General features: G+C 37.8%; 3 protein-coding genes across 5 annotated transcripts in view; 1 reads left to right on the forward strand and 2 right to left on the reverse strand.

The window, feature by feature from the left end:
- The window catches only part of kmt2ba (lysine (K)-specific methyltransferase 2Ba), a 47474-nt gene extending 45548 nt beyond the window's left edge, over positions 1 to 1926 (reverse strand). For all 3 annotated transcript variants that reach the window (XM_079828948.1, XM_079828949.1, XM_079828947.1), the window contains exon 1: positions 1559 to 1926. In XM_079828948.1, the coding sequence (XP_079685074.1) occupies positions 1559 to 1849 (291 nt within the window). In that variant the 5' untranslated portion in view covers positions 1850 to 1926. The remainder of the gene's footprint in view (positions 1 to 1558) is intronic.
- Positions 1 to 26632, forward strand: part of LOC307133598 (craniofacial development protein 2-like) — a 1416430-nt gene that overhangs the window by 1308472 nt on the left and 81326 nt on the right. The gene's annotated exons all lie outside the window — the stretch shown is intronic.
- Positions 18086 to 26547, reverse strand: ndufv1 (NADH:ubiquinone oxidoreductase core subunit V1). The gene is made up of 11 exons (XM_079829848.1): positions 26462 to 26547; positions 25314 to 25490; positions 25149 to 25231; positions 23854 to 24024; positions 23529 to 23712; positions 20377 to 20566; positions 19633 to 19845; positions 19381 to 19547; positions 18946 to 19027; positions 18701 to 18846; positions 18086 to 18557 (listed from the first exon to the last, which is right to left on the reverse strand). The coding sequence occupies exons 2-11, from the start codon at positions 25482 to 25484 to the stop codon at positions 18480 to 18482; spliced, it is 1485 nt and encodes a 494-aa protein (XP_079685974.1). The 5' UTR covers positions 25485 to 25490; positions 26462 to 26547; the 3' UTR covers positions 18086 to 18479.

The raw sequence follows: 26632 nt of genomic DNA on the forward strand, positions 1-26632 counted from the left end.
ATGTTTCATATAGACATTAATATCAGTGATACTGGCCTTCATTCATAAAAAGATGCCATTACAACACACATTTAAAATATGCTGTCTTTAAGTTGTTTCTAAATTAATTTGGAGAGTAATATTAAAAATAAGAAAAAGTATAATTTCTTCTCAATAATAGCTGTTCATATTAAAATATGTATAAATTAAAAAAAAAAGGTTTGCTGTTCCAATAAAGCTCAGTGTGCTCCCTTTAAGCTCATCCACATTGAACGTCTATGTAAATACTTAATAAACAGACTTTAAATATTAACTGATGGTTGTCACTTCAAGTTAACCTTTATACAATTATTCTTTAAAAATGTTGTTTAAAATAAACAAGAATTTTCCCCCCAAAAAAACTTGAGCTTAATGGCAACAGGGGTGTGCTCATAAACATGTACCCATTAAGCACAGCCAGACTTTTTGCATTTAATGATGTGTATCTTGTACTCTTATTCTTGTACTCAAACCAATACCCTGTGCACTAAAATGTCTCAATGTAGATTATGGTGAGCTTAATAGGTACGTTTCCCCTAGTCTGCTATACTGCCATATAAAAATCTCATTGATTTACACTCCAAGCTATCAGAATATCTTTTTGGTATATAAATTACAAAACCTGCACCAAATTAAACTATTTTTCCTCAATTTAGGCCTCTGAACAAAAGTTAGTTTTTTTTCTCCTCGAGTGAGCGGCACTCCATATTCTATCCTATCTATATCATACTGCAAGAGCCACAAAAGAATAAAGTTTTAAATATGTTGTCTAAAGTTCAACAAAGAGTTTCATTTTTCTGACTAGTATTTTTCATATGTAGGGCTTTGCAGGGTTAATCAGCAACTTGGCATAATTAAGAGTGGATAGAAGCACTCTGACAGACACTTCAAGCACATAAAAATCGAATAAAGCAGCTCTAATTTTACAAAAGAAAATGAACTTGCACTGCACTTCTAACTCTTAGTGTATGATTAACCAGATTACTATGATATGAAGCAATAAACTTGTTTGTAAACAATGCTGCCTGCCTGACGCTTTTTAACAAACATGCAATATTTTATTTATTCAAATAAGAATCTTGACAGAATGCATAAACAGTAACTATCATATACCGGATGCTCACCACGCCTACTTAGCCATATGTCACCAATATTAAGTATAAGGACCAACAGGCCCGTCAGCATCACTGACATTAAGTCTCAAAGATGATAACTTTACACAAACTCCCGCATCATAACCAAGTTAATTAGCGGACACCACCTTCACTGACCCACACACAATCCCAGTAGCCACGGCAACACCGTCAACCACAGTTAAACACCCGCCATGTGAGCTCGACTGCCCGGCAAAAGCCCACCATATGACGGGCGTCTCTTTAAATACTTTTCATCTATGTAACGTTAATCTGTAAAGCTCGGACCGTGCAACTGTGATCAGGTGGATGCATCTCTGCAGGAACTGACATCAGCCACTCGGCGACATGCTGATGATGCACTTGCTGTGCATTTTTAGTACTGTAATACTAAGCGAATCGCTCACCTCATCGCTCCCGCTCGTGCAGAATCCCGCCTCGCGCTGGCGCCTGTGTTTCTCCGCCAGCCCGAGCAGGCACGACAGTGACGGATCCTCTCTCAGCGTAGCTCCAACGTCGATGGGCCTCGGCCCTTTTCTGTCTTCAGCCCTCACCCGACCGATATGAGAGCGTTTCTCCGTCCTCAACAGGCTCCGAGACGTCCATGGTCGACCTGGGAAACGGCAGCGAACGGTGGCGGAGGTGTTTATGGTTGCTACAACAGCCGAGGCTGGTAATCCGCCTCCTGCTGCCGCCATTATTACATACCACAACAACAACTACGGCGCTGAGCTCTCGAGAGGAACAAGATGGAAAGGCGCGAGATAGCGGAGGAAACGAACGGCATTATGGGAGATGAAGTTTTTTCTCTTTTTGGCCGTTTGCCATTGGATATAATGAAGCGTAATTCTGTAAACACTTCATGCATAATATATATTCAATAGTTTAATCCTGTAAAGCAGCAACATTTAGTCAAAATAAAAACAATAGGCCTAAATAAAAGTTGGCATGTGTGTGTTATGTTACTTTTAGATCATACTTGTGTTTGAGACAAAACTAAATGGACTGAAATCAAGTGAAAAAAGTCATAACTGAAACTATTTTCATAGTATTTTGTTTTCTCCTCAGGGAAATTGTTTTTTTTTTAACGAAAACTGTTCAAGACATACCTACTGTAAGCAGACCTGTAACTATCCGAGGCTGTTAACTTAATCGTAGTCTGTGTTATTGAAAATTCAGCCTTTTGCATTATTTCAACTTATTTTAAAATATATATATTTTTATTTTTATTACACTTACATTTATTCTAATGATAATTAACTTATATTTTATTTACAATAGGCTACTAATATTTATTATATTATAGCCTACTTATTTTTAATTCTTAATACATAAATAAACACTTCTGGCATACATTTAAATTGACGCCTGCCATGGTGTTTATTTGTCGTCTCTGATTTAGATGTGTGTGCCAACTGTAGGGTGTGTCCTCAGCCGATGCTGTACCGTTTAAAAGCATTTCGTTTCTGTGACATTAGTGCCACCTACCGGAATAATATAATAAAGCAAACTTAAAGGGTTACTTCAGCGATTAGCATTAAGCTTTGTATCAGTAGAAACCCGGTAGTGTATTCAAATTATGGTACTTTCCCCCCTCATATCCCCATGAAACGAGAGAATTATGCATTTTATTTCTGGGGGAAAAAATCCTCCGATGACGCAAAATGGCAAAAAATATCGTCATTTTGCGTCATCGGAAGATTTTTTTTGGCCAGAGGCTAAAAACTACAGCCAGTAGAGGGAGCTGTTCCGCGTATTATAAACCCGCCCACAGGGGAGAGATCTCACTTCACAGAATGTAAATGCGCACGGCCGCCCGGAGCCATGCGGAGCAAAGTGAGTGTTTCAACTTTTCAATTAATTTCTATGAAAGTTAAGCTTCCATACATAGGCATGATTTGATAATGCGCCAGACTGGACACGCGTCGTGAATGACTGCCGCGCTTAATTTACCTCAGCTCTTCACTTTCGTGATGAATTAAATCTGACTCCTGCTGCATTTGTGCCGTGACTTTCGTTCGGCTCACTCACACTTTATTGAAAAGACACGTTCAGTATTTAATTTTAGTGTTTATTCTCTAACTGAACGAAATTATTGTATTATTATGAATATCAAAACAACGGTGAAGGCGGTGTACGGAGTGGCCTCCTTGAGCAGCGAAGCAACAAGCAAGTGCATTCTGGGAGTTGTTGTCTTTCATCCACATGAAATGTCTTTTCTCAGTCTAGAAGGCACCAAATTCAAAAATAATTTCACATTTCTACTACATAAATTACCCAGTTTAAATACACATTCATCTTTCCATCGCTGAAGTCCTTTAAGTTGCTTCTCTCAGTAATTTTTTTATCTTGAAATATTACTAACAATATAAAAGTTATTCTTACGTTTACTTCATAAAAATCAATAAAGATATGTAGTAGATTGTGTGCAACAGGTTTTGCAGCATAGTTGATCATTTAGAGGCCTTAGAAATTAATTGATATAGTAGGCTTTTTAGAGTTAATGGTTTTGTAGTTTGTTTAGCAGTTCTTTGACAACGTATGATGTTATTCAATTCTAATTGATTCAAAAGTAATTTCGTTGTCTTGTCTTTAGAACCACATTATTATTTGTGAATGTGAATAATTTGAATCCTTTGGAAATATTCTGTCATTTGCACTAGCAGAACTATTAGGGTTGCGAAAAAGTAAAATATGTATATATTTCATGAAAATAGACACAAATAGGGCCTGTCCTACACCAATAAAACTTGGAAACACTCTCCTCCTCTCTCTCGGCTGCAACCGGTAGGGGTCGCCACAGCGTAATCATCCGCACGGTTATCTGGCAATTTCTAATCTAAGGCAACTGCCAATTCTTATTTCAACAAAAGCATTTTCGCCAATTTTTTGGCTAAAAAAAAATAAAACCGTTATCAAACACGATTATTTAAATGAGGTATTTCGCATGAACTAGCCATATTATTTTTGCCAGAAGCCTTTGCAAAGCATGGCGTCACAGCCTCGTTGGCGCAGTAGGCAGCGCGTCAGTCTCATAATCTGAAGGTCGTGAGTTCGAGCCTCACACGGGGCAAGGCAACATTTTCACGTCTGCAAGTAAATTAGAAAGCGTGTCTACTACAGGCGAGGAATATTCTGAGGTTTTATTTGAATATTAGATAAATAACAAAAACAAATTATATATAGACAATATTCTATCTATAACTACATAACTTCTTTATAATAATTATACAATATTTAAATTGTTGCTTATTTATTCTTTTAAGCACAGTGTAACTTTTTTTTTTAAGATTGTATTTTAGGTTTATAATGAAGTTTCAACTGCAATAAATTATACACTTTGTTTAAGCATCAATAAGAGTTCATGTAAAAGTGTTGAGTAATGTTTACAAACCAGGTCAGGACCATTGTCATGCAATGAATGATTTTATTGCAGTGCTGTGATTATATTTAGAATAGAAGCATCAAAATCACAAAAATAGTGCAAATTAAATTTAATTAAAATGAAACGAGCTATGTAGCTGGATGTGCATTGTTGATTCCATCCTTCAGATCTTCTTCCTCCCATAACCCCGCTTCATCAGTTCAGCCTTCCACTCAGCAAAGGGTTTTGTGTCTGTCTCCTGACAATACCAGTTACCATAATACTGCAGATGAGTTGGCTTTATCCTCTCTTTATTGCACTTTCTGCACTGGGGATAGTCAGATCTTCGTACATACTTCCTGGTATAAATGCCATCTTTTTCCTGGACCAGTTTTCTCTTCTGGTTGTATTGTGTGGGGTAAGGAACAGGAAACGAATGGCACAGCGCTGTTGGCGGTTCATCAATCTTTTGTGCGGAAGGTGTGAAAATCACTATCATTTGGTTTGACAGAGAAGGACCAGAAAGCAAGAGGGGAAAAGTCAAGGATGAACCTGACTGGGTTTGAGCAGGAGCAGGTAGTACTGGTGAGGCCTTTTCTTGTGTTGTGTTGTTGTTTTCCATCACAGTGTCAGGAGGCAAGTTTGAAATGAGAAGCTTGTCATCACAATGAAACTCCATACTATCCTCTTCTTTTAAGGAAACAACCTTCTCTGGAGCCGTCATTTCATTTGCCGGTGAGGATGTGTTGGGTACAAAGAGGTCCTCCACCTGAAACTGGGAACCTCTGCTTATCCTGGAAAACATTGAATGATGCATATCAATATTTTTAAAGTGTACACTTGACCTACCACTAGGCTAGCTGCGATAGACAGTGTTGACTGTGTTACTGGTGTTCTGTTCAGCCACAACACCGATTACATCACTTGTCCACCACGGCACTGCCCCCACCACCGTTGAGATTTTTTTTACAGTAGTAAAAATCATTTAGTTCAAAAACTGAACGTGTCTGCCCAATACAGCGTGAGCCGGACGAGAGTCGCAGCACAGACCAACAGCAGGAGTCAGATTTCATTCATCATGAGAGTGAGGACAGTGGTCCTCCAGGAGCAGGATTGGACACTCCTGGTTTAGGGTTACTGTAGAAACATGACGGCACAAAATGGCGATTTCACTGTAAGGGGAGCCGCGGTGTATGTAGATAGAAATGGTAATAAAAACATAACGGTTCATTGTGTAAGGTCTTAATACTCCACTTAAAACATAGTTGTGTATATTATATTGCATTTCCATCAATAGATCCTCATAAATACTACACACTGCATCTTTAAGCAATTGCCGTCCCCGAATTGGTGCTAATTCTAAAGTGAAAGTAAAATGCACACGGCCATTCATAACGGTGCGTGTCCACTGGTGCAGAGCGAGCCTTTTCAGTTTATTCTTATGGAAGCTCAACTTCGAAAGGAATTCACTGAAAGCACTCGCTTTGCTCTGAACCGTTATAAATGCCTGTGTGGCCGTGCACATTTGACTTTTGCTTAGCGAATTAACGTCACCCCTCCCACTGATACCGGTGGAAAAATTTCCATACAGTCACATCCATACCTCTAATACGTTATGGAAAGTTGAAGTATATAATGCATACATTGATGGAGAATCTTCTAACAGAGATGAGGCGGATTGCTGTGTGATTGTCCAATTCCCAATGTCCTCTTGTTTGGAATAGCCTTCCGTTTTGGCCACTTGGACGTCAGTGGTTTCCATCTGTCTAATGATAAAATTGCTGTCCTGGAATGCATTGCCATTCTGCCGGTACAGGTACTCTAACCCAATCAGTTCACCTAAAACACAAGGAGGTTGAAAATAAATGCATTGGCCAGCAAGAACATATACAATCAGATTTAAGCATGTTTCATTAAAGTATAATAAACGGCATGATGACACCGATCTTTCGAATATTCCTATCTAATTATTGCCTCATCGACACGGCATCCTCAATAAACCTGTCTCCGGCGTGCTGACTCTGATCTTTCAAATGTTCCTATCTAATAATTGTCTCACTGACACAGCATCCTCAATAAACCCGTCTCTGGCGTGATGACTCTGATCTTTTGAATATTTCGATCTGATATGACCCCTGACCTGTAAGGTTGCCAGAATCCTAATCATACACCGTTTGTTAATTGGCCAGAGGAGAACTGGCACCCCGACTGAGCCTGGTTTCTCCCAAGGTTTTTTTCTCCATTATGCCACCTGATGGAGTTTTGGTTCCTTGCCACTGTCGCCTTTGCCTTGGCTTGCTCAGTTGGAGACACTAAATATTCAAATAAATCTATTTACTAAACTAAATTACTGATCTGCCCGCGTTGTCACTATATGATAACTGAAATGAGCTGGATGACAACACCATTTTCTCCAGATTGGCTGTACAGCTGAATCAAATTCTGTTGCATTATTTTCCTATCTAACCCTGTGAAGCTGCTTTGAAACAATCTGCATTGTAAAAAGCGCTATATAAATAATGGTGACTTGACTTAAAGGGTTAGTTCACCCAAAAGATGAAAAATTTGTCATTAATTACTCACCCTCATGTCATTCCAAACCATACCACACAAATTAAGATATTTTTAATGTCCCTCTTAGTTGCATAGGCTGTCAGTGGAGGGACAGAAAGCTCTCAGATTTCATTAAAAAAAGATCTACTCTGAAGATAAACGTAAGTGTCACAGGTTTGGAATTACATGCATTTTCATCAACAAAAAAATATATATTTCTGGGTGAACTAACCCTTTAATTACGTGGAATTAATATATAACTTACCAGTGTATTTACTTGTACTCATAGTAGACAGAACCTTCTTTTGAAACACTTCCTCTTCAAGCTGGTTGACAGCATGCTGAAGAAAAGACGAGGTTGCCTTCAGGCTCTCAGAGGTTGCAGAAGTTGCTTCATTCCACCTTGCCAATGCATCCATCAAGTAGATTTGGAAAAATTCAGAACAAGTTGGCACACCTGAAATAAATTACATACAGGTTAGTCTCTTAAATGTCATATTTTGCACAGGATATGAGGATAGTTTACACATTTTCTGTACTGAGTATGCACTTGATTTACTGTGTAAATAGTGTACAATGTTCACTGTGTAACTGTAATGGAACGTAAAAATAAGTGTGCTGACATAGCATTGCAGTTGCCCGATAATTTGCATTAGGATAAATAAATGTCAAAATAAAATCTATTAAAGCTGCTGTCTGTAACTTTTTTTGTGTTCTAGATTTACAAAAATGATATAATGAGAATGTACAACATGAATCCATTTTCCAAACCGTGTTTTTGTCTTACCCTGAATCATTATGGTACACTATAATAAGTGTTTATATTGGGACTATTTCAGGCCAGACTGGTAAGAACCGCTGCGGAGGAGCACAGTCCCTGCGTGACTCGCCATAGACATAAACAGAGAGAAGTAGCTCCGGCTGCAATTTTCTTCCACAAAACGCATGCACTTTGTTGTTTATGTTTATTAACCGCTAGTCTAGAGCGCAAAAAGTTACGGACTGCAGCTTTTATGGGAAAAAAAACACTGGTGAGATCCACTACCAAGAGTAGAATTTAAGTGTCAAAATCAATTTTTTTTTATTTATTTGGTTGTTTTATGTCAGAATCTAGGGCTATTGTCATGCAAGAATGGGGTAAATTAGTTAAAACTAAGTAAATAAGCTAAGACAACAATATATAAAAATAGAAAAAGAAAAGGGATAAATCATTTTTATACAGAAAGAAAATTCTACAATTTTTCCTATTGACAAACATCCCTATTAATAAACATCCTTTATAATACCATTGTCTGATGATATTGAAAGCAGTATCAGTTTAAAAAATATGTTTTCAAGAATAAAGTTGTAACGTTGTAAGAATAAAATCATGATGTTTTGAGAGTAAAGTTTTGAAGTTACCAGAATACACCAAAAATTAGGTCATTAAAAGTAGGGCTGCGCAATATATCGAAATATCGCAAATGTACATATCGCAATATGCATATCGCAAGGGCACGCAATATCTGAATGATTTTAATAGGCTACTTCAACATTGTGAAAAGTGTACGTTTTAGGTTGATGTATATAGCAGAGAATAGACTGAGCACATGACTGTTACTTATGTGACTTGCTTGACGTTAAAAAGAGTTATTAAAAGCAATAACTTGCGAAAGACAACTCAGACTGCTGTCTGACACACACCGAAACGTGCGCATAAGCAGTTATTTTTTTCGTGTTTTGTTACACACTCAAACTGTCAAATACACACACAGTTATGTCAAAATGGCTGTCTTGATGAGTATTCATGTAAACAGTCGGTTATGCTTTAAGTGAAATATATCAGTTGGGGAAACAAATAGATTTTACACACTTAAAGCAATATCGTATCGCATTATTTAACAAGGATATTGCATATCGCATTTTTCAATATCGCACAGCCCTAATTAAAAGGCATAATATTGTGTGAATATTAAAGTAGCTCAAATATTCAAATATTTTGAGCTACAAAACAGCTACCATTCAAGGGGTGGAAGATCAACCAAAGCAGATGCCATATCCAACTTTTGCTGGATTAGCTTGTTACAATAATGTGTTGTATTTTCAAATCAAAACACATCAATCTGCTGGATTAAACTACATTCTTTACTCTGACAATAATGTTTTTACCTGGAATGAGCTGGTTCAGATGTTGGTGGAAGGATTCAACAGAGGTGGAACCTCTGACACATTTGTAGGTTGGCAGAAGGTGGCCTCCCATCACCAGTGTCCCAGTCTGCTCGTAGAGTTCTACACCAATAGGATCCACTATACATGCCACATGTTTCTTCTGCAAATCCCATATCTCAGCCATTCTATTGGAACTAAAGAGCGGCACTCCCGACAAATCCCACCCCGACTCGCCACCATAGAGCTGAATGAGCGCTGCGATGCGTTCTTCGATGTCCCTCGCATCACGCGTGGTTCGCCTACAGTGGAGGGCTAACTCGCTTCTGCTGAGGTGATGCATTAGTTCATCTTCAGAAGGCTGCATATCGAACTTGAACTCGGTATGTTTCGCCTCCTTCAGCTGCTTCAGGTCCTCCCTATCCCATTCGAAAATACAATGGCTTAGGCAGTCCATGAAGGTGGCGTATATCTGATGCGACTCTGATGTGCAGCCTGCAGCAATCCGATTCATGAATTCCGAGATGTCCAACCTGACCTCCATGTCCTTCCACTCTTTGAACGGTGTCCTAAGAAAGTTGGACCCGCAGCAGTCACTGTTGACGTACAGAATCTCAGGAGGAGCTACAGCGGCTTCCTTGTACCTGTGTATGACACCTGAGATCATCGCTTCTAGACCGGAATCTTTGTTTTCTGTAATCACCGACATGATAACCTGCCCTTGTTCATTGGCGACACTGGTGGCCCAAGTTCCTGAGAAGTTGCTGAGAAACTTCTTGGTGGAACCCATCTTTAGCACGCGGCCAAACTGCGAGGTTATGTTGGTCTTAATCTCATTCATTCGGTGAAGTACATCCAGAGCAAACACTTGCCTCAACCAACAGTGTTTAGGAAGAGGAAGCATGGCAGGTGGGCTTTGAAACGTCACAGGATGGGCAAAGCCTTTGCAATCTGTCAGATAATGTACAGTCTTTTGCAGCCATACCTCAGTGTGATGTTCCTCCAGTTTCTTCTGGATTTGGCTGATGTTGGTCCCCAGACATCTCTGACGGTTAAAGTGAAGAACTTTCCTGTCGCATGCCGCCTGTGATGCAAGAATGCAAGGGTATTGGACTCTATGTCCAATATCAAGTTGTGACACTACATCATGACTCCAGCTAATCACTTTCCGCTTGCATTTCCCACAAACCAGACACTCGGATGCCATGAAGTATGACCCTTCCATGTCGACTACCTGTCTGAGCTCCTGATGTAGACCCACTGATTCGAGATCTTCCTTCACACAGTCTAAACGTGGACAGGTAAGCTTGACGTTCCACAGCTTTTGTGGCATCCAGAGAAACAATACATGACTAAAGTAGCGTCCCATCTCTGGCTCCTCAGTTAAGGTAAGAGGCGGAAACGGTGGGTACCACCACATCCTATCTACCCTAGCATAGTCAATTTCCGGTTGGTTTTCAGGAGACCACCTAAACAGGGCCTTTGACACCCAAGTGTGATCGGCAGGGGGCAAAGTGCGAATCCAGCCCGGAGGAAGACACATTCTTTTGCCTGAAACAATAAATGAGATTAACTATGGACAAATTCAGTTGGAAGTGAGCATCCCAATGCCTTACTCACTCAGAAGGGCAGAGCCCTTGAGGTGGGCACTTTGGAGGGAGTAGGGCACATGCATGTCATAATTACGGCTGTCACTTTTGTGAAAAAACCCTGTTCGATTTCTGAGACAAAAGTGTTCATTGAATCGATTGTAAAATAAATTTTCCATGTCTAAAGACGTTTCCATTTTCAACGCAAAAATATAGGCCAATCCATGGACAACTAACAGGCATTAAGACGAACGTAAAGAGGGCGCTTGAGCCACACAACTCAGTAATATACAGTATCTGATGATTTATTGGCGTGAAGTTTCGTGCACAAATGACAAACAGGAGAGCAAAATTCTCGAAAAACAATAAGCAGAGTGGACTGCCATAGTGCTGGGCTATATACCGGTTTATACCGAATACCGGTATTTATTTTTGTTATGATATGAATTTGGATAATACTGCAATACCGGTATATGTCACTTAAACAACGTTCGGAACACAGCGCAGCGCATCACTGTTCGAGGGGTGATGTTTCACGGTTGCACTGTAGTGAGAGCATAGCTGAGATCGCATCACAGCCTATAGTAAGTCAAATCACCCCCTAAACCCTCATTCACTATCCCCTACGTTATCCACTTATATTGTTCACTTGAAAGAGTCAATGAAAACGAGTGTGTGAATTCGGACAGCCGTTTTGTGTACATCGGCTGTACACTCGTTAGGCTATTGCGGTGCAATGTGAGATTGAATGAGTGCACTCAATAACATCCACTATGGTTTCGGACACCACTACACTGCCGTCCAAAGGCAACTACACATTTGGTCAAAATTGACTTAAGACTTGAAATGTGCTTTGGGACATCTGTTCTGTCTTGTGACAAAGTTTGCTGGTTCAATTTTGTCCAGTTTTAGAGAAACGAGCGTGTCAAAATTGCAGTAACTACAAAATCCAAGCCAATACCGAGGCAAACCGCAGTAAGTGATGTTACTGCGTTCTAGCTTTGTTTCCCCGTTTTTGACACCGCAGATACTTGCCTTGTCACGATGGGGGTTGTATGCGGTTTGCCCCGATCGTAACACACAGAAACAACAAGCCTACCATGGCACAATCCTGCAGCCAAATGATGGTTGAACTCGCGTTAAAACGCAAATATTCAAAGACTGTTAAGGAAGATAGCAAAATATAAACTCATTGTAAGGCAACTGACAGCTTTATAATCAGTTAACATTGACTAGCCAGCCGCTAGCAAATTTTGACTTACATGTGCTGCTCTATTAAAGGCAATATCCTCTGACAACGTAATGATAATCTGATTTAATCACGTTGGTGTTTGTTGATTCGGACATCTCTCCGTTTCAGGCAGCTAATCCAATTGTATTGACAGGGGTTACTTCTTCAAAAGTTAGCTGGGTCTGGTAAAGTTATCTTGTTAGACAAAGTTACTCTAAAAGTTAGCGGCGCCAGTCAGCAGGTGACAACTGGACAACCGGACGAGCGCAGCGCAGCCGGGCCGACAGCAAGCACACTAGGTGAAAAAGTACACTTGCATAATGTACTGAAAGTACTCTATTTTCACGCACTAATTTCGTAGGCTACTTAATATACAAAAAAAAGTGCCAATCAGTTTTTTGGATTTCACAGATAGGCTAGCTAAGAATACATATCCATAATAATTATATTTTAATTATTAATTATAGCTTTAAGGGTGTAGATAGCATAAACAGGAAATTTACATGTTTGAGAAAAGGCTAAAGGGAGAAGAAGCATATGTAAGTTAACTTACTCTCTTACCTCTAATTCTAGGAAATTATGTATGGCCATATTAAAGGGATAGTTCAACCGAAAATGAAAATTCTGTATTATATAAAGTTTATTATTACTATAAACATGTATTAAGAAGCATGAAAAAAGTTGGATGAACACATTTAGTTTGTAGATACTGCACTTTGCCTTTGCAATAGTGTTTTAGTTGTTTAAGATCATCCAAAGGCAGAGTGCAGTATCTGCATTTTGGGGGTCAAAGATCACACCGGTGGTCATGGTTTTTATCTATAAAAAATTTCTTCCTAAGAAGGCAATACATGAATGCATTACCACTAATCTACCCACAACATGTTTGACTGGCTGGTGTAAAAACTTTAAAGCCATTTTTCTCAGTTTCAGTGTTTGCGTAGTTACTGCACTTAGCCTTTGTAGGGCAGATGGCTGTCCCCTCAAATAATGCCCTATTTGAAGTTAGAGGGGGCGATTTCAGATTTTCAGTAAGTCGTTATTTAGGGTTTTTTTGCGGACAAAAACTATTGTTGCCGATTCATAAAGTTATTTTAGAACCACTGTAGTGAGATGAACGACGTCTTTAGTACCTTTTAAGGGTCTTGAGAGTGAAGAGTACCATTGAGCCAATGGAGGCCTATCAGAGCCATCAGATTTCAACTAAAATATCTTAATTTCTGTTCCGAAGATCAACGGAGGTCTTACGGGTGTCGAACGACATGAGGGTAAGTAATTAATGACAGAATTTTCATTTTTGGGTGAACTAACCCTTTAAACTGACGTGTGCCATTTGTTCAGAGACTGTAGTGCTCTTAAATGCATTGCAAATATCCTTGGAAAGTTTAAATGTTCTTCCGCGTTTCTCCCTCGTTTTGGCAGTTTGTTGTTATATATGGTTAGATTTTTAAAATGCTTAAGGTGCCATCAACTCTTTTTTTTCTCTCTCTCTCCATGGTTATATTTTAACATTCATGTGTCTGTAATGAGTGTGTTTTATTGGTTGTTGTCTCCCCACAGCATCATTTTGTGGGGCTTTGCAAACCTTTATTAACTTTAGTGTGGAATTTTGCTACAATATTCACTCGTCATCATGACAGTAAAACAGGGCATTCTAGTCAATCTACTGCAGTATTTCCTCTTTCAATCAGTAGAAAATGTGGTTAACACCCGGTCATGCATAGGGGAAAAAAATACTGTCATATACCGTGAAACCGGTATAATTTAGAAAAATACAGTGATATAAATTTTTGGTCATACCGCCCAGCACTAGACTGCCATAACATCAATGAAAAACATTACTGCAGGCGTCAACATGGCTGTGTTTATGATTAGAAATGTCAAACAAATTTTGCCTACGTAAGCCATTGTAGCCCATGGCCATGAAAAGAGGTTGAAAATAAAACGTAAAATTCACTGAAGGACTAGTCTACCTCTACCAGGGTCTAGTTCTTTGTATTCATCTGGATGATGAAGCTGCATATGCCCCCTCATAATTGTAGTGCTGCTGTGATATGGGAACTCGCAATCGCACAGTTTGCATACCTCTTTTTCCTTCTTCATTATTTGATCTACAGTCCAAAACCCAAAGTGCATCCATATCGAACTCCTCAAGTTATTAGGGGTTATCACTCATCTCTCATGTCTATTAATGGCTATTAATATGTTTACGTTTTTTTATTGAAAAAAAAGAGCCAGAGACTGGTGTTTTAAGACACATTTCGTTTTATTGTAGCCTAAAATAAAGCTACATATAGAGATAACCTGAGTGAGAGCGAGCTGAGTGACCCAATCGAGAACTCTGTGAATGACAGCTCGTCTGTAAATGCGCACTCTGAGAGGCCATGGGTGCGCCTCAATCAATCAGCTCCCTAGTTCAGTAGTCAGGGCACTGATCAGGCATTGATCGGTCTTTGATTGAAACGCACGCACGCTATGAATGAATGTCCGTTAAGCCTTTTTATACTCGACGCGTCCGCACGAGCGCGGCAAAAATTACGGCATCGCAGAGTGCCAAGCAGACGAGGCGCGCGCGCAGTCAGCGGAGCCAGACGAAAGTAAGCTCTGGGGGGCCGTGCACATTTTACATCACTCTCGTGATGAATGAAATCTGATGAATGACTCCTGCCGAGACTCACAGTCGGTCACAATTAGCCTAATATAGAATAAATCACGCAGTGAAAGTGTGCACTGTAAATGCGCACCCGCACTAGTCTAATCGAGACTTCATCAAGTAGTGTATGCATGCACTCTCTGGGTGTGTGTGAGGGATATACTCGATAATGTCAGATCGCACATCGTTAAAACACCAATTACGATATTATCGCAGACGATATATATCGCACACCCCTAGTCCTATCGATTGTGCAATCGATTTTGAACGTAAATTGACAGCCCTAGTCATAATGAAGCTATTTGGAATGCGCTTGGCAAAAGGAGCAATGAAAGACAACTTGAATTATTCTATTTATATGTTAAGTTCGGACTATTCCGCCATTTAGCTTTGAAATTAATTGTGAGAACTCGCAATTCAGGTCACATGACCATTAAAACGAATTCCTTGATGGACTATCGTATGTAGGAAGGGCCCTTCGTGAAGGGATTCAGTTGTTCACTTTTTATTGGAACGATCCTAGAAATGACCTCTTCCAGAAGTGCCCTTCAAGGGTGAAATACGCCCCATTTGTGAACAAATAGTTTTTCAAATATACTCAAAAATAAGCAGAACCTTAAGATACTTACTACACACTTGTGACACCAGCCACTCAGACGTTTGTTCAGGGGTGAAAGATGGGCCTCCAGCCATGTCCTTCGCATTCAAGATCGGCAAAGAGTTGCTGTGTCGCATATCGGCTCTGCTTGGCTTCATTTCTTTGAAATAAAAGACTGAACATTTAAATAAAAAAGAAACCTATTATATAGAAAAAATAATGCCAGTGTCAGAAATATATAATCTGGGTTCAAAATTCTATTGTTGAGACGAATGACTAATATATACAGTAGAACATTATATATAAAAATGTCTTGCACTTTTAATAGCTCTTCATAGACCCACATTTATGGTAATAAATTGATTTCTAAATCCATTTTTTCTGACAGCTTAACATTTATAGCACATTCTAAAAATTAAAACTAAATCACAAAACTAATTTGTGTGATTTTGATATTTTATAGCAATAAACATAGCGTAAACATTACTAAAAGTCTAAGTAAAAGGGTGACTCACTAAACATCTCAAAATCAAAAGAAGAAAGAAATGATATATTTTATTTCTCTTAAAAAAAGAACCATCGTTTATTTATGGGTTTATTTTTATGACAATTAAGCAATTTGTCCCCCAAACTTCCAAAAAAAAAACATATTTTCTCTCTGTAAATTGGACACGCTCTTGGTAGAAGACTTTTGTTTGCTTTGACCTTTTTGTTCTTCACTTTAGTTTTTATTCTTAATATAATGGTCTTAACTGCTTTCTGTAGCCAAATGCTGTGGGAAAGAACTAGTGAATAATGTTTCTTTCTGTAGTCGAGGTCAGTATGCCTTGGGAGAGTCTAGGGAGTCAGATAAAATGTTCCAATTAAAAATTTGCATCCATAAGGTATTCATATTGTGGGATGTTGAGGAAGACCAACATTGATGAAGATGATCTTGAAGTCTTCATTCTATGGTAAATGAATATGCATAATAACGTGTATATAAACTGTGTATGTGTATATACCACTTTGTATGCTTCTCATTCTCCTCATGTAGGATCTGAAGCAGCACGGACATAACAACAGAGCAAAGTTTGTGAGGAAAAAAACATACATGTTAAAAAAAAAAACCTTCTTCCATTTTAGAAATGCAGCCGAAGAGTGATTATCCGAGTCTGGCAGTGGAAAGCCCAAGTGGCAACCTCCTGCGGTCTCTCTTGAAACCAACACGGAAGTGACTTAAACTGCAATTCATCGGCTGGCCGCTAGAGACAGGCTCCAAAAGGGAGTCAAATCTGTATCTCCCCCATATTAAAATGCCCAGCTTTGCAGTAAAAAAAAAATGTCTACAGCCTGGTATAAAAAGTGGTTTTGGTCTGTACAGCTAATTTTGCCCTTCATGACAACTGTGAGGGGGTAAATTTTTTTTTATAACTCATCCATTTAAATTATATCAAGCCTTAAAGTTCTGCATGATTATGGGCGTGGCCACTTGAGTGACAGTTGGATTGTCACTATGGTTAAAGCTAGGCGTGTGTGGTTTGGTTTCAGCAACCAGGCAGCTCAGCTCCATCCATGTCCCTCTTTGCCCATTTTTAGTTATCCGGGAATGTTCTTCAGAAACCTACGGGTGACGTCACGGACACTACATCCATATTTTTTTACAGTTTATGAGTGAGCCTGAAGTGAAGCCATGGTATCATGGCGCCGCCCACACTACAGCAGAATCGCTTAGTACACTTTATTATGTCGGTGTGAAATAAATAGTTATGGAATTGTAGAAATTAAAAGTTTAAAAAAAATAAATAAATAAAAGGTAAAGCTCAAATCTCCTACTGAGGATCCCAAAAAATGTCCGTTAGTGCCTCAGTGACTACTTCGCTCAGAAAAGCTGTCAATCTCAGCTTTCAATCATGACATCCATGACATTAATGAATGTGGAATTTAGTGATTTAGCGATTAATTACATAAAATTGATTATTTTTAGATTGATCATAATCAACAAAGCCTCGTACCACATCCTTCCGATCTAACACACAAAATTTGATTGTTTGTCTCACGTCCCATTTGATAACATGGAGAGGGCGGTGTTTATGACCTATAAGTTACTGGATCCAGCCATCTCGGGGCGATCGAAACGATTTGGCTTCACTTTTCAGGACTTGTTGGCACACTCGGGAAAAGTACTGAGAAACAGATTATCTTACCTTTGACCACGCGACAAAAAGGCACAAATCATGTAAATTTGAGGATGTCCAAAAGCTGAGGCGTTTCTGATTATTCCGATCAAGTGAGAACAAACGGTCGAGAACAAACGGCGGCGTTGATTGGCTGATTCTTGGTATGGTTTTCCAAGACTTATGATTGGTTTATCAATTCTACTTTTTCTAACAAACAAAAAAATAATCAGAGAACCTGTGATTTTATTTATCTTTTTCTATAGTTGCCCTGCATTGAGGCTAAAAAATTGAGCATAAAATAAAGACACCCTAGGATATGTAAAACAATAGATATATTTTATAATCTATTAATGTCAAGGATTTCGATGAAAACCTTCCATGGCAATCAATGATTTTAAAAATTCTAATGAAAAACAATCTAGTAATTCTGAACTAGAAGAAAAAAAAGTAAATGTATTGGTCAAAAAGGGTAGGAACACAATATATAATTATTCTTTCTAAAGAATAATTATATTACCATCACATTGGGATTGTTTTTTCCTTGTTTTTTTGTTTTATACCAAAAAGCACTAAAACTAAGACAAATATTAGTCCCCCTAATTCAATCTCTGTGCATGTCCAATTCAAAATACAACAAAAAAACACTGTTTTAATTTTTAGTCTCTTTATTTCCACAACTAAGCGTTTATACAGTGCAAGATTTTCTTATTTTCTTAAACGACCTTAACATCATAATGGGATTTAACAATTTCCTCAGCCAGAACCATTTACTCACTACATGTTATGGTAAATGAGTGATGTTATCTGCTCAAACAGTTTCCACTCTGATGCGTCATAAATCATCCACAATCCAGAATATGCTGTTGAGTCTATCACCATGATGGGATAGGCTCTGTTAAAACCATTTCAAGATTCTAATTCAATGTCACTTATGTATGTAATAGAAACAAAAGATGGATGCCAGCAGTTCACTCAACAGTGAGCAACAGTTAAATAAGTGATAGGATGAGCGAGAATGGGCACAGATACAGGGCCTTCAAGCGCGCGCCTGCTGTTTCTGTTTGAAGTCTTCGATTCTGTTCTCCATTAAAGGGCGGAAGTGACGGATCAATCCCTAAGAACAACGAAATAAAAATGTAAAAGTTTAATTTAAACCATTTATAGCAGTTTAGATGAATCATATTTTAATATAACTTATCTATTTAAATCAACAACAACAAAAAAATCAAGAATAATACAAAAATACTCTGCGTTTACCTGAACTGGCCATGCGGCTCCATCTCCCAAGGCGCAGATGGTGTGGCCCTCGATCTGCTTGCTGATCTCCCAGATCATGTCAATCTCTGCTGCCTGTGCATCGCCTTTCACAAAGCGCCACATCATCTTATTCATCCAGTCCACTCCTGAGAGGCAAAGAAAGACAGACTAGTAAATATTCACTGTAATATAGCATATTGTACAGGTAAAAACAGAAAAATGTGCATTCACATAGATTATCATACCCTCTCTGCAAGGAGTGCACTGCCCACAGCTCTCATGCTTGTAGAATTCAATCAAGCGGGCAATAGCTCGAATAACATCAGTCTGTAAAGGGGCAAAACTTATTTTTAATCATAAAAAATTCCTAAACTAAATTCCTCCGCCAATACGATATGCTATGATTCAAAATGTAATGACGTCTGCCAATGCTGATAGTTTGTTGGTAATGTCTCGAATGGCTGTTGAATGCTAAAGCTACAGTATAGACAGTACAATGACAGATTATTGAAAAAATAAGGTATCTAGCCTATTGTGTTTCACCAATTTAGAAATATATTCCTATCGTAAAAAAATGCTAATAGGAATTTGCAGTGAAGAAAACAGGAGAAAATAAAGTTTCAGAGTGGTCTGTGTCCAGTGAAACAAAACCATGTGTGTTATTTAACCAATGGACTCACCGATTTATCCATGACAATAAGTGCTGCTGTGCCAAGACCGGTCTGAGCCTGAATGAGGGCATCAAAATCCATGAGAACGGTGTCGCACACATTACGTGGGATTAGTGGCGTGGAAGAGCCACCAGGAATAACACACATGAGATTATCCCAACCGCCCCGGACGCCACCTATGGAGATTATATGAATTATGGCTCAATAATCCTCAAAGCAAAATGAACAAAAATGTCCATGGACCGAGAGTACGAGGTGTACCTGCATGCCTTTCAATCAGCTCTTTCAGGGGAATGGACATCTCTTCTTCCACCGTGCAGGGGTTGTTGACATGGCCCGAAATGTTGAAGAGCTTCGTGCCAGAGTTTCTCTCTCGGCCGAAACTCAGAAACCACGTGCCGCCTCGGCGACAGATGGTTGGTGCCACAGCTACTGTCTCAACGTTGGCAACGGTTGTTGGACAGCCAAACACGCCTGCAACAAGAACATGTTACATTTATAACTGGTCACTTATAAATAAAATAAAATGTTATCTCAGGTCACGTATTCCAAAAATAATATATACAACAACAAAAAAATACATTTAAAAATAAATAAATAAACAAAATAAATAAATGTTACATTTATAACTGGTCACTTAAAAAAAATTTTAATACAACATTTATCTCAGGTCACGTATTCCCAAAAATGAATAAATAAATAAAATCATGTGCACAAAAAAAATGCATTAAAAAAAATGAATGTTACATGTATAACTGGTCACTAATAAATAAAATATTTATCTCAGGTCACGCATTCAATAAATAAATACAATAATTTATACAAAAATAAAATATAAATGTCACATTTATAACTGGTCAAGTATACAAAAATAAAATGCATTTAAAAACTAAAATAAAATATCAACAATACATTTAAAAACAAGTCACATTTAAAAAAGGTCACATATAGAAAATAAAATATCAACAATACAAAAAAAACCCATCTTTTTTTTTGTTGACTTACCCACATCAGCAGGGAAAGGGGGTTTCAGACGAGGTTTTCCCTGTTTTCCCTCGATGGACTCGATCAGAGCCGTCTCCTCTCCGCAGATGTACGCTCCCGCACCGCGCATCACAAACACGTCAAAGTCGAAACCTGAGCCGCATGCGTTCTTGCCAATCAGCCCTGCTGCATACGCCTCATTAATGGCCACCTGAGTGAAACAACACATACACACACAAGGTCAATACATCACTTCCCTCAACTACTGTGTAGCGCATCACATTTACTGAAATTAACTCCTTTGCACAGGAGATTTGACTCGCAATTCATTCTGATGTTTGACAACGCTAATACGCAAATAAAACATGGCACATACAAACATTATGTAATTAACTACATTTTTAAATACACAATTTTTTTATTAATACTATTCTTAACTGAACTTAAAGTATATTTAATATTTATATTAATGTTATATATTAGTGTTATAAATATATATTAGTGCTGGGCAAATGAAGGCATTAACGCAGGCGATTAATTTTTTCAGTTTAACGCTTTAAAAATATTTAACGCAATTAACGCAGCATTCGTTTCTATATCCATTTTTGCCCAGCGTTCCATTATATGATCATGCTCATATTCATGTAAATGCTTTTAAACAATATAAGCGCGACAAGACACAAGAGAACACGCTGTATGTCAGTGTCCTGTCTGTGTGGGTGCGTCTCAATCAGATCCCTAGTTCAGTAGTCAGGGCACTGATCAGGGAGTTGGCCACATTCATGTACGTTACACGATATAATGATTCACCACCTAAGACACACACACACACACACACACACACACACACAAACACACGAGACGCACTCGACAGATTTGCGCCAGTCTCGTGCACACATCGAGTTCTCTTTCGCTCTTGAACAAACAATAACAACAACACAGAGAATGTTGCTAAAATGCCCGTTTTGTTGAGTATTCTCATAATAGGAGTCTTAAATTAGTTAAATAACATTTTAAATGAACTTGTGAGAAAATGGGATGCGCGTGACAGCACGTCAGATCCGCGTCATGTTCGGCAGCGGCAGATCTTAAAGTGACAGCAGCACTGATGATGTCTGTCATTAATGTTCATCAAAGAACAAAGGTAACAGAGAAAAGATGATTAATCTATATTTAATTTATTATTTATGCAGTTAAGAAAAGTGTTTTTGATAACTATTACATTTCTGTATATGTCTAACAGGGAAGGCCATGGGTAAATATAACATTTATTATAATGGGTTTATGTAAAGATTTTTTTAAGTTCACTTAAATTAAAAGTTGTTATTTTTTAAAGCCTAATAAATGTTGAAATTGGTAGCTTTCAGTTATACTGTAATGTAACGTCATTAATGTTTCATAGAGGCATTAGTATCAGTGATACTGGCCTTCATTCATAAAAACATGCCATTACAACACACATTTAAAATATGCTGTCTTTAAATTATTTCTACATTAATTTGGAGAGCAACTGAAATTAATACAATATCAAAATATTAAAAACTCCAAAAATATTAAAAACTTATGATTAACCGTGATTAATTACAGAAAAAAAGTGATTAATTAGTAAAAAAAATAAATGCAAAAGTTTGGGGTCGGTAAGATTTAAAAAAATATTTGTAAAAATATTTTTAGTAATATTTAAAAGAAACCTTATGTTCTCCAAGGCTGCATTTATTTGATCAAAATAGAGTAAAAACAGAAATAATGTGAAATATTATTAAAAAACATTTTTTTTTTTTAATAAATCATTTTGAAACATTTAAAACGTATTTTATTCCTTCCTATGATGGCAAAGATTTTTAGCATCATTACTCCAGTGTTCAGGGTCACAGCTGAACAGTGTCCTTCAGAAATCATTCTAATATGCCAAATTGCTGCTCATTTCTTATTATTACCAATATTGATTTTTTCCCCCCAGAGATCCTTTGATGAATAGAAAGTTTTTTTTTAAAACAGCATTTGTTTGAAATAGAAATCTTTCGTAATGTCTTTACTGTCACTTTTGAACAGTTTAATGCATCCTTGCTGACTAATTGTATGTTTCTTTAAGTTTATTTCTTTAAAAAAAAAAAAGATTGACCCCAAACTTAAGCAGTGTATTGCAATTTACAATCATAATAGTCATAACATTAAAGGGTACGTTCACCCAAAAATGAAAATTCTGTCATTAATTACTTACCCTCATGTCGTTCGACACCCGTAAGACCTCCGTTCATCTTCAAACACAAATGAAGATATTTTAGTTGAAATCTGATGGCTCTGAAAGTCCTCCATTGGCACAATGCACTTTACACTCTCAAGACCCTTAAAAGGTACTAAAGACGTCGTTACAAAGTCCATCTCACTACAGTGGTTCTACAATAACTTTATGGAGTGACGAGAATAGTTTTTGTGCGCAAAAAAACCCTAAATAACGACTTATATAGTGATGACGATTTCAAAACACGGCATCATGAAGCTTCGAAGCGTTATGAATCAGTGAGTCGATTCATGATTCAGATCGCGTGTCAAACCGCCAAACTGCTGAAATTTGGCGATCCAAACCACTGAAACGACTCACTGATTCATAACGCTTCGAAGCTTCATGATGCCGTGTTTTGAAATCGTCATCACTATATAAGTCGTTATTTAGGGTTTTTTTGCGCACAAAAACTATTCTCGTCGCTTTATAAAGTTATTGTAGAACCACTGTAGTGAGATGGACTTTGTAACGACGTCTTTAGTACCTTTTAAGGGTCTTGAGAGTGTAAAGTGCCATTGTGCCAATGGAGGCCTTTCAGAGCCATCAGATTACAACTAAAATATCTTCAGTTGTGTTCTGAAGATGAACGGAGGTCTTACAGGTGTCGAACGACATGAGGGTAAGTAATTAATGACAGAATTTTCATTTTTGGGTGAACTAACCCTTTAATTTCAGTTCTACATCTTAGATTTCTTATTTCACAAAATTAATTTCCTACATGCAATGTTTGTCTTAGGTTTTGGCCTTTTGAAAAGGTATGATGCCTTAAAATGCTGCCTGCATAGGGAGCTAATTTTCTGGAACTGAGCTTAGCAATAAACAGTGTTTCTTCCTTTGTCTCTTGAGAATGAGCGACATTATACAGATATATGCCATATTTGTTTTTCACCTGCAGGTTGGACGACTCATTGTAGAACTCTCCACGGATGTAGATGTATGCTGCACGTGCTCCCATGGCTCGGCCAGCGACCAGACAGCCCTCAATCAGCTTATGGGGATCATTACGCATGATCTCTCTGTCCTTGCAGGTACCAGGCTCTCCTTCATCGGCATTCACCACCAGATATTTAGGCCTGAGTGGAAAAAGAGAATGACCTGATTTGTTCCATATAAAGATGTGGATCCATCTGCAGCAATCTGTGATGTATGAACCTGTAGTTTATATTATGTTAGACAGCCCTGACTCTATCTTAGTTGTTGAGATGTAAACCCACCTGCCATCACTGGGCTTGTTCATGAAGCTCCACTTCATCCCTGTTGGGAAGCCGGCACCTCCTCGGCCTCGCAGCCCCGAGACCTTTATCTCATTCAGGATCCAGTCTACTCCTTTATCCAGAATCTCCTTGGTTTTGTACCAGTCACCTCTCTTTAGGGCACCTTTCAGCCTGAGAGACATGGGGAACACATGCATTGGCAATGATATTTATAATATAATAATAATACTTTATATATGCACTATACTTATATATCTGTCTATTATGCACACAATACCAGTAAAACATTTAGAATAATTTTTAATTATTAATAAGATTTTTAAAATGTTTTTAATAATAAAAAACATGTAAAATAAAAGTCTCTAATGCTCTAAGGCTGATATTACTTAATCAAAAATACAGTAAAAACTGTAATATTGTTAAATATTTATAATATAATAATAATTTTAATTTAAAAAAAAAAAATGTTATACATTCCTGTGATGGCAAAACTATTTTAATTGATAATAAAAAGAACCCTTATTAATAATTGAGGAACAATATTAATTGAGCACTAAATCAGCATATCAGAATGATTTCTGAAGGGTCATGTGACACAGAAGACTGGAATTTTCAGTGGAAATTTATTTTAAATTGTAATAACATTTCATAATATTACTGCTTTTCATCATTGTTGAGCAGAAGAGTGTGTGTGTGTGTGTGTGTGTGTATGTGTGTACATGTTTTTCTAGCCTGGTGGGGACTTCAACCTGACTGTAGACAGACTCTCCCATGGCCACAAAAGCTTATAAATCATTCAGAATGAGTTTTTATGAAAATGTAAAAATGCAGAATGTTTCCTGTGATGGGTAGGTTTAGGGGCAGGTGCAGTGTAAGGGGATAGAAAATACGGTTTGTAAAGTATAAAAACCATTACGCCTATGGCGAGTCCCCAGAAGGATAGCGCACCAGACATGAGTGTGTGTGTGTGTGTGTATATATATATATATATATATATTATACACACATACATTTATTTATTTACATATCCCAACGCACAGTACTTTTCATTTTCTCATATATTGAGAGGATGTGGAATCCCTTTACAACTGTTTGTCTTGCATGTGTACTGTTTTTTATGTTCTGCAATAATTTATGTTATATTGCAATAAAAAAATCTTGATATAGCTGTGACAGCAAAACTAAAATAATGGCTATAATGAATGAATACTAAAATAAGAAAATACCCATCACATGCATATATGTATTATAAATATATTATATTTATTCATAATACAGTTAATTATTTTTTTTACCTCCAGTCATGTCGTCCATACAGATTAGTGAATATTCTGTCCTGGTCAGCTAAAGGTCCAAATTTGGTCTTCTTTGGTGTTTCCTGTGTGACACACACTGATTATAGCCCGTTGCATTGATCATCAGTTATGCAGACAGAAGATTTGCTGTACGAAAATAGTCACCTGCTGAGCTGTGCTGTTGTACCGCACCAGGGTCATGGAGTTTGGGGGAGAGGCAGCGGTGGCGGCTACAGAAGTACGCGACACACCAGCTGCAACCATGGCAACCGGGGCACGCGATGCCCCAGTGGTCAGCACCCGGCTAAGAACGGGACAGCCGAGACAGGACAACATCCTTACCTGAAAGAGTTTGATAAAAAAAAAAATTGAGCATGAAAAGTTCCCTCATAACGTGGTGATACACTGTTTAATAACAACTCCAGTCCTAACAACCTGTATTGCCACTGTGAACTAAACTTAAAATATTAAAAATGGTTTTCGGTAACTGAAATACAGCTGAAATAAAATAAAATATTAGATAAAAAACGTAAACGTACGAGACATATAAGATTTGAAGTACTAAAATAAATACAAAATTAAGATGAATAGAAACATTTAAGCAAAACTAATCAAAATAACAAAAGTACTTAGCAAAATTAAAGTATTTAAGAGTAAACAAATAATATTAAAACAACACTGCTAACGTCCTAAAGGAACTAAACATTAAATATCCTCATGGAATTCCACATATTCACATATATGTATAGTTATATTGCAAATTAAAGGGTTTCCATTGTTATGCTTGCATAACGTTAAATGTTTACAAAAATGTCTGCATGCTTGTTGACAACACGACGACCAGTGGGAAGCACTAAAAAACCCCAAATAATACTAGCATATATAAAAGTAATTCACAACAAAAAACCTTAGAGGTTCAACACTATAACACAATACATATATGAACTAAAAATGCATCAAAACGTCAGACAAATTTAATGAAAGGAACAGTTACACAAGACAACTATTTCCACAAACACACATTCATGTAGATCAAAGACAACTCCAGATTATACATTATTGCATAAACACACAAGCCAAACTCCTCAGACATGGTACAGTAAGTTAACTTATTGGAAATGTTACTCGTCCCGCAATGACCTCCATATTTACGCTTATGACATTTGAGGGACTGCGGCAGTGCACAACATTTATGTTCCGATTTATTTACAGAAAGTATATGGGATCTATTCATATTAATCTGTAGGGAAAAAATGTCCAACACTTGATTTGTAAACAGATTAATCAGTTGAAAGAGCCGAAGCACTGCTTACCTTCGTGATCTCCCTGGATCAGCGTTATAAAATGTACAGCGGAAGGGATATAGCGACCGACCCGGATGTAATAACGGCTTCGACCTGTTATGTATGGTGGCGCTGTTTCCTACATAGATATTATGGGTTACACAACAGTGTTTTATAACCATACTAAGATATACAACTGAG

Source organism: Gobio gobio (genome assembly GCF_949357685.1).
Source record: "Gobio gobio genome assembly, chromosome: 11".
NCBI lineage: Eukaryota > Metazoa > Chordata > Actinopteri > Cypriniformes > Gobionidae > Gobio > Gobio gobio.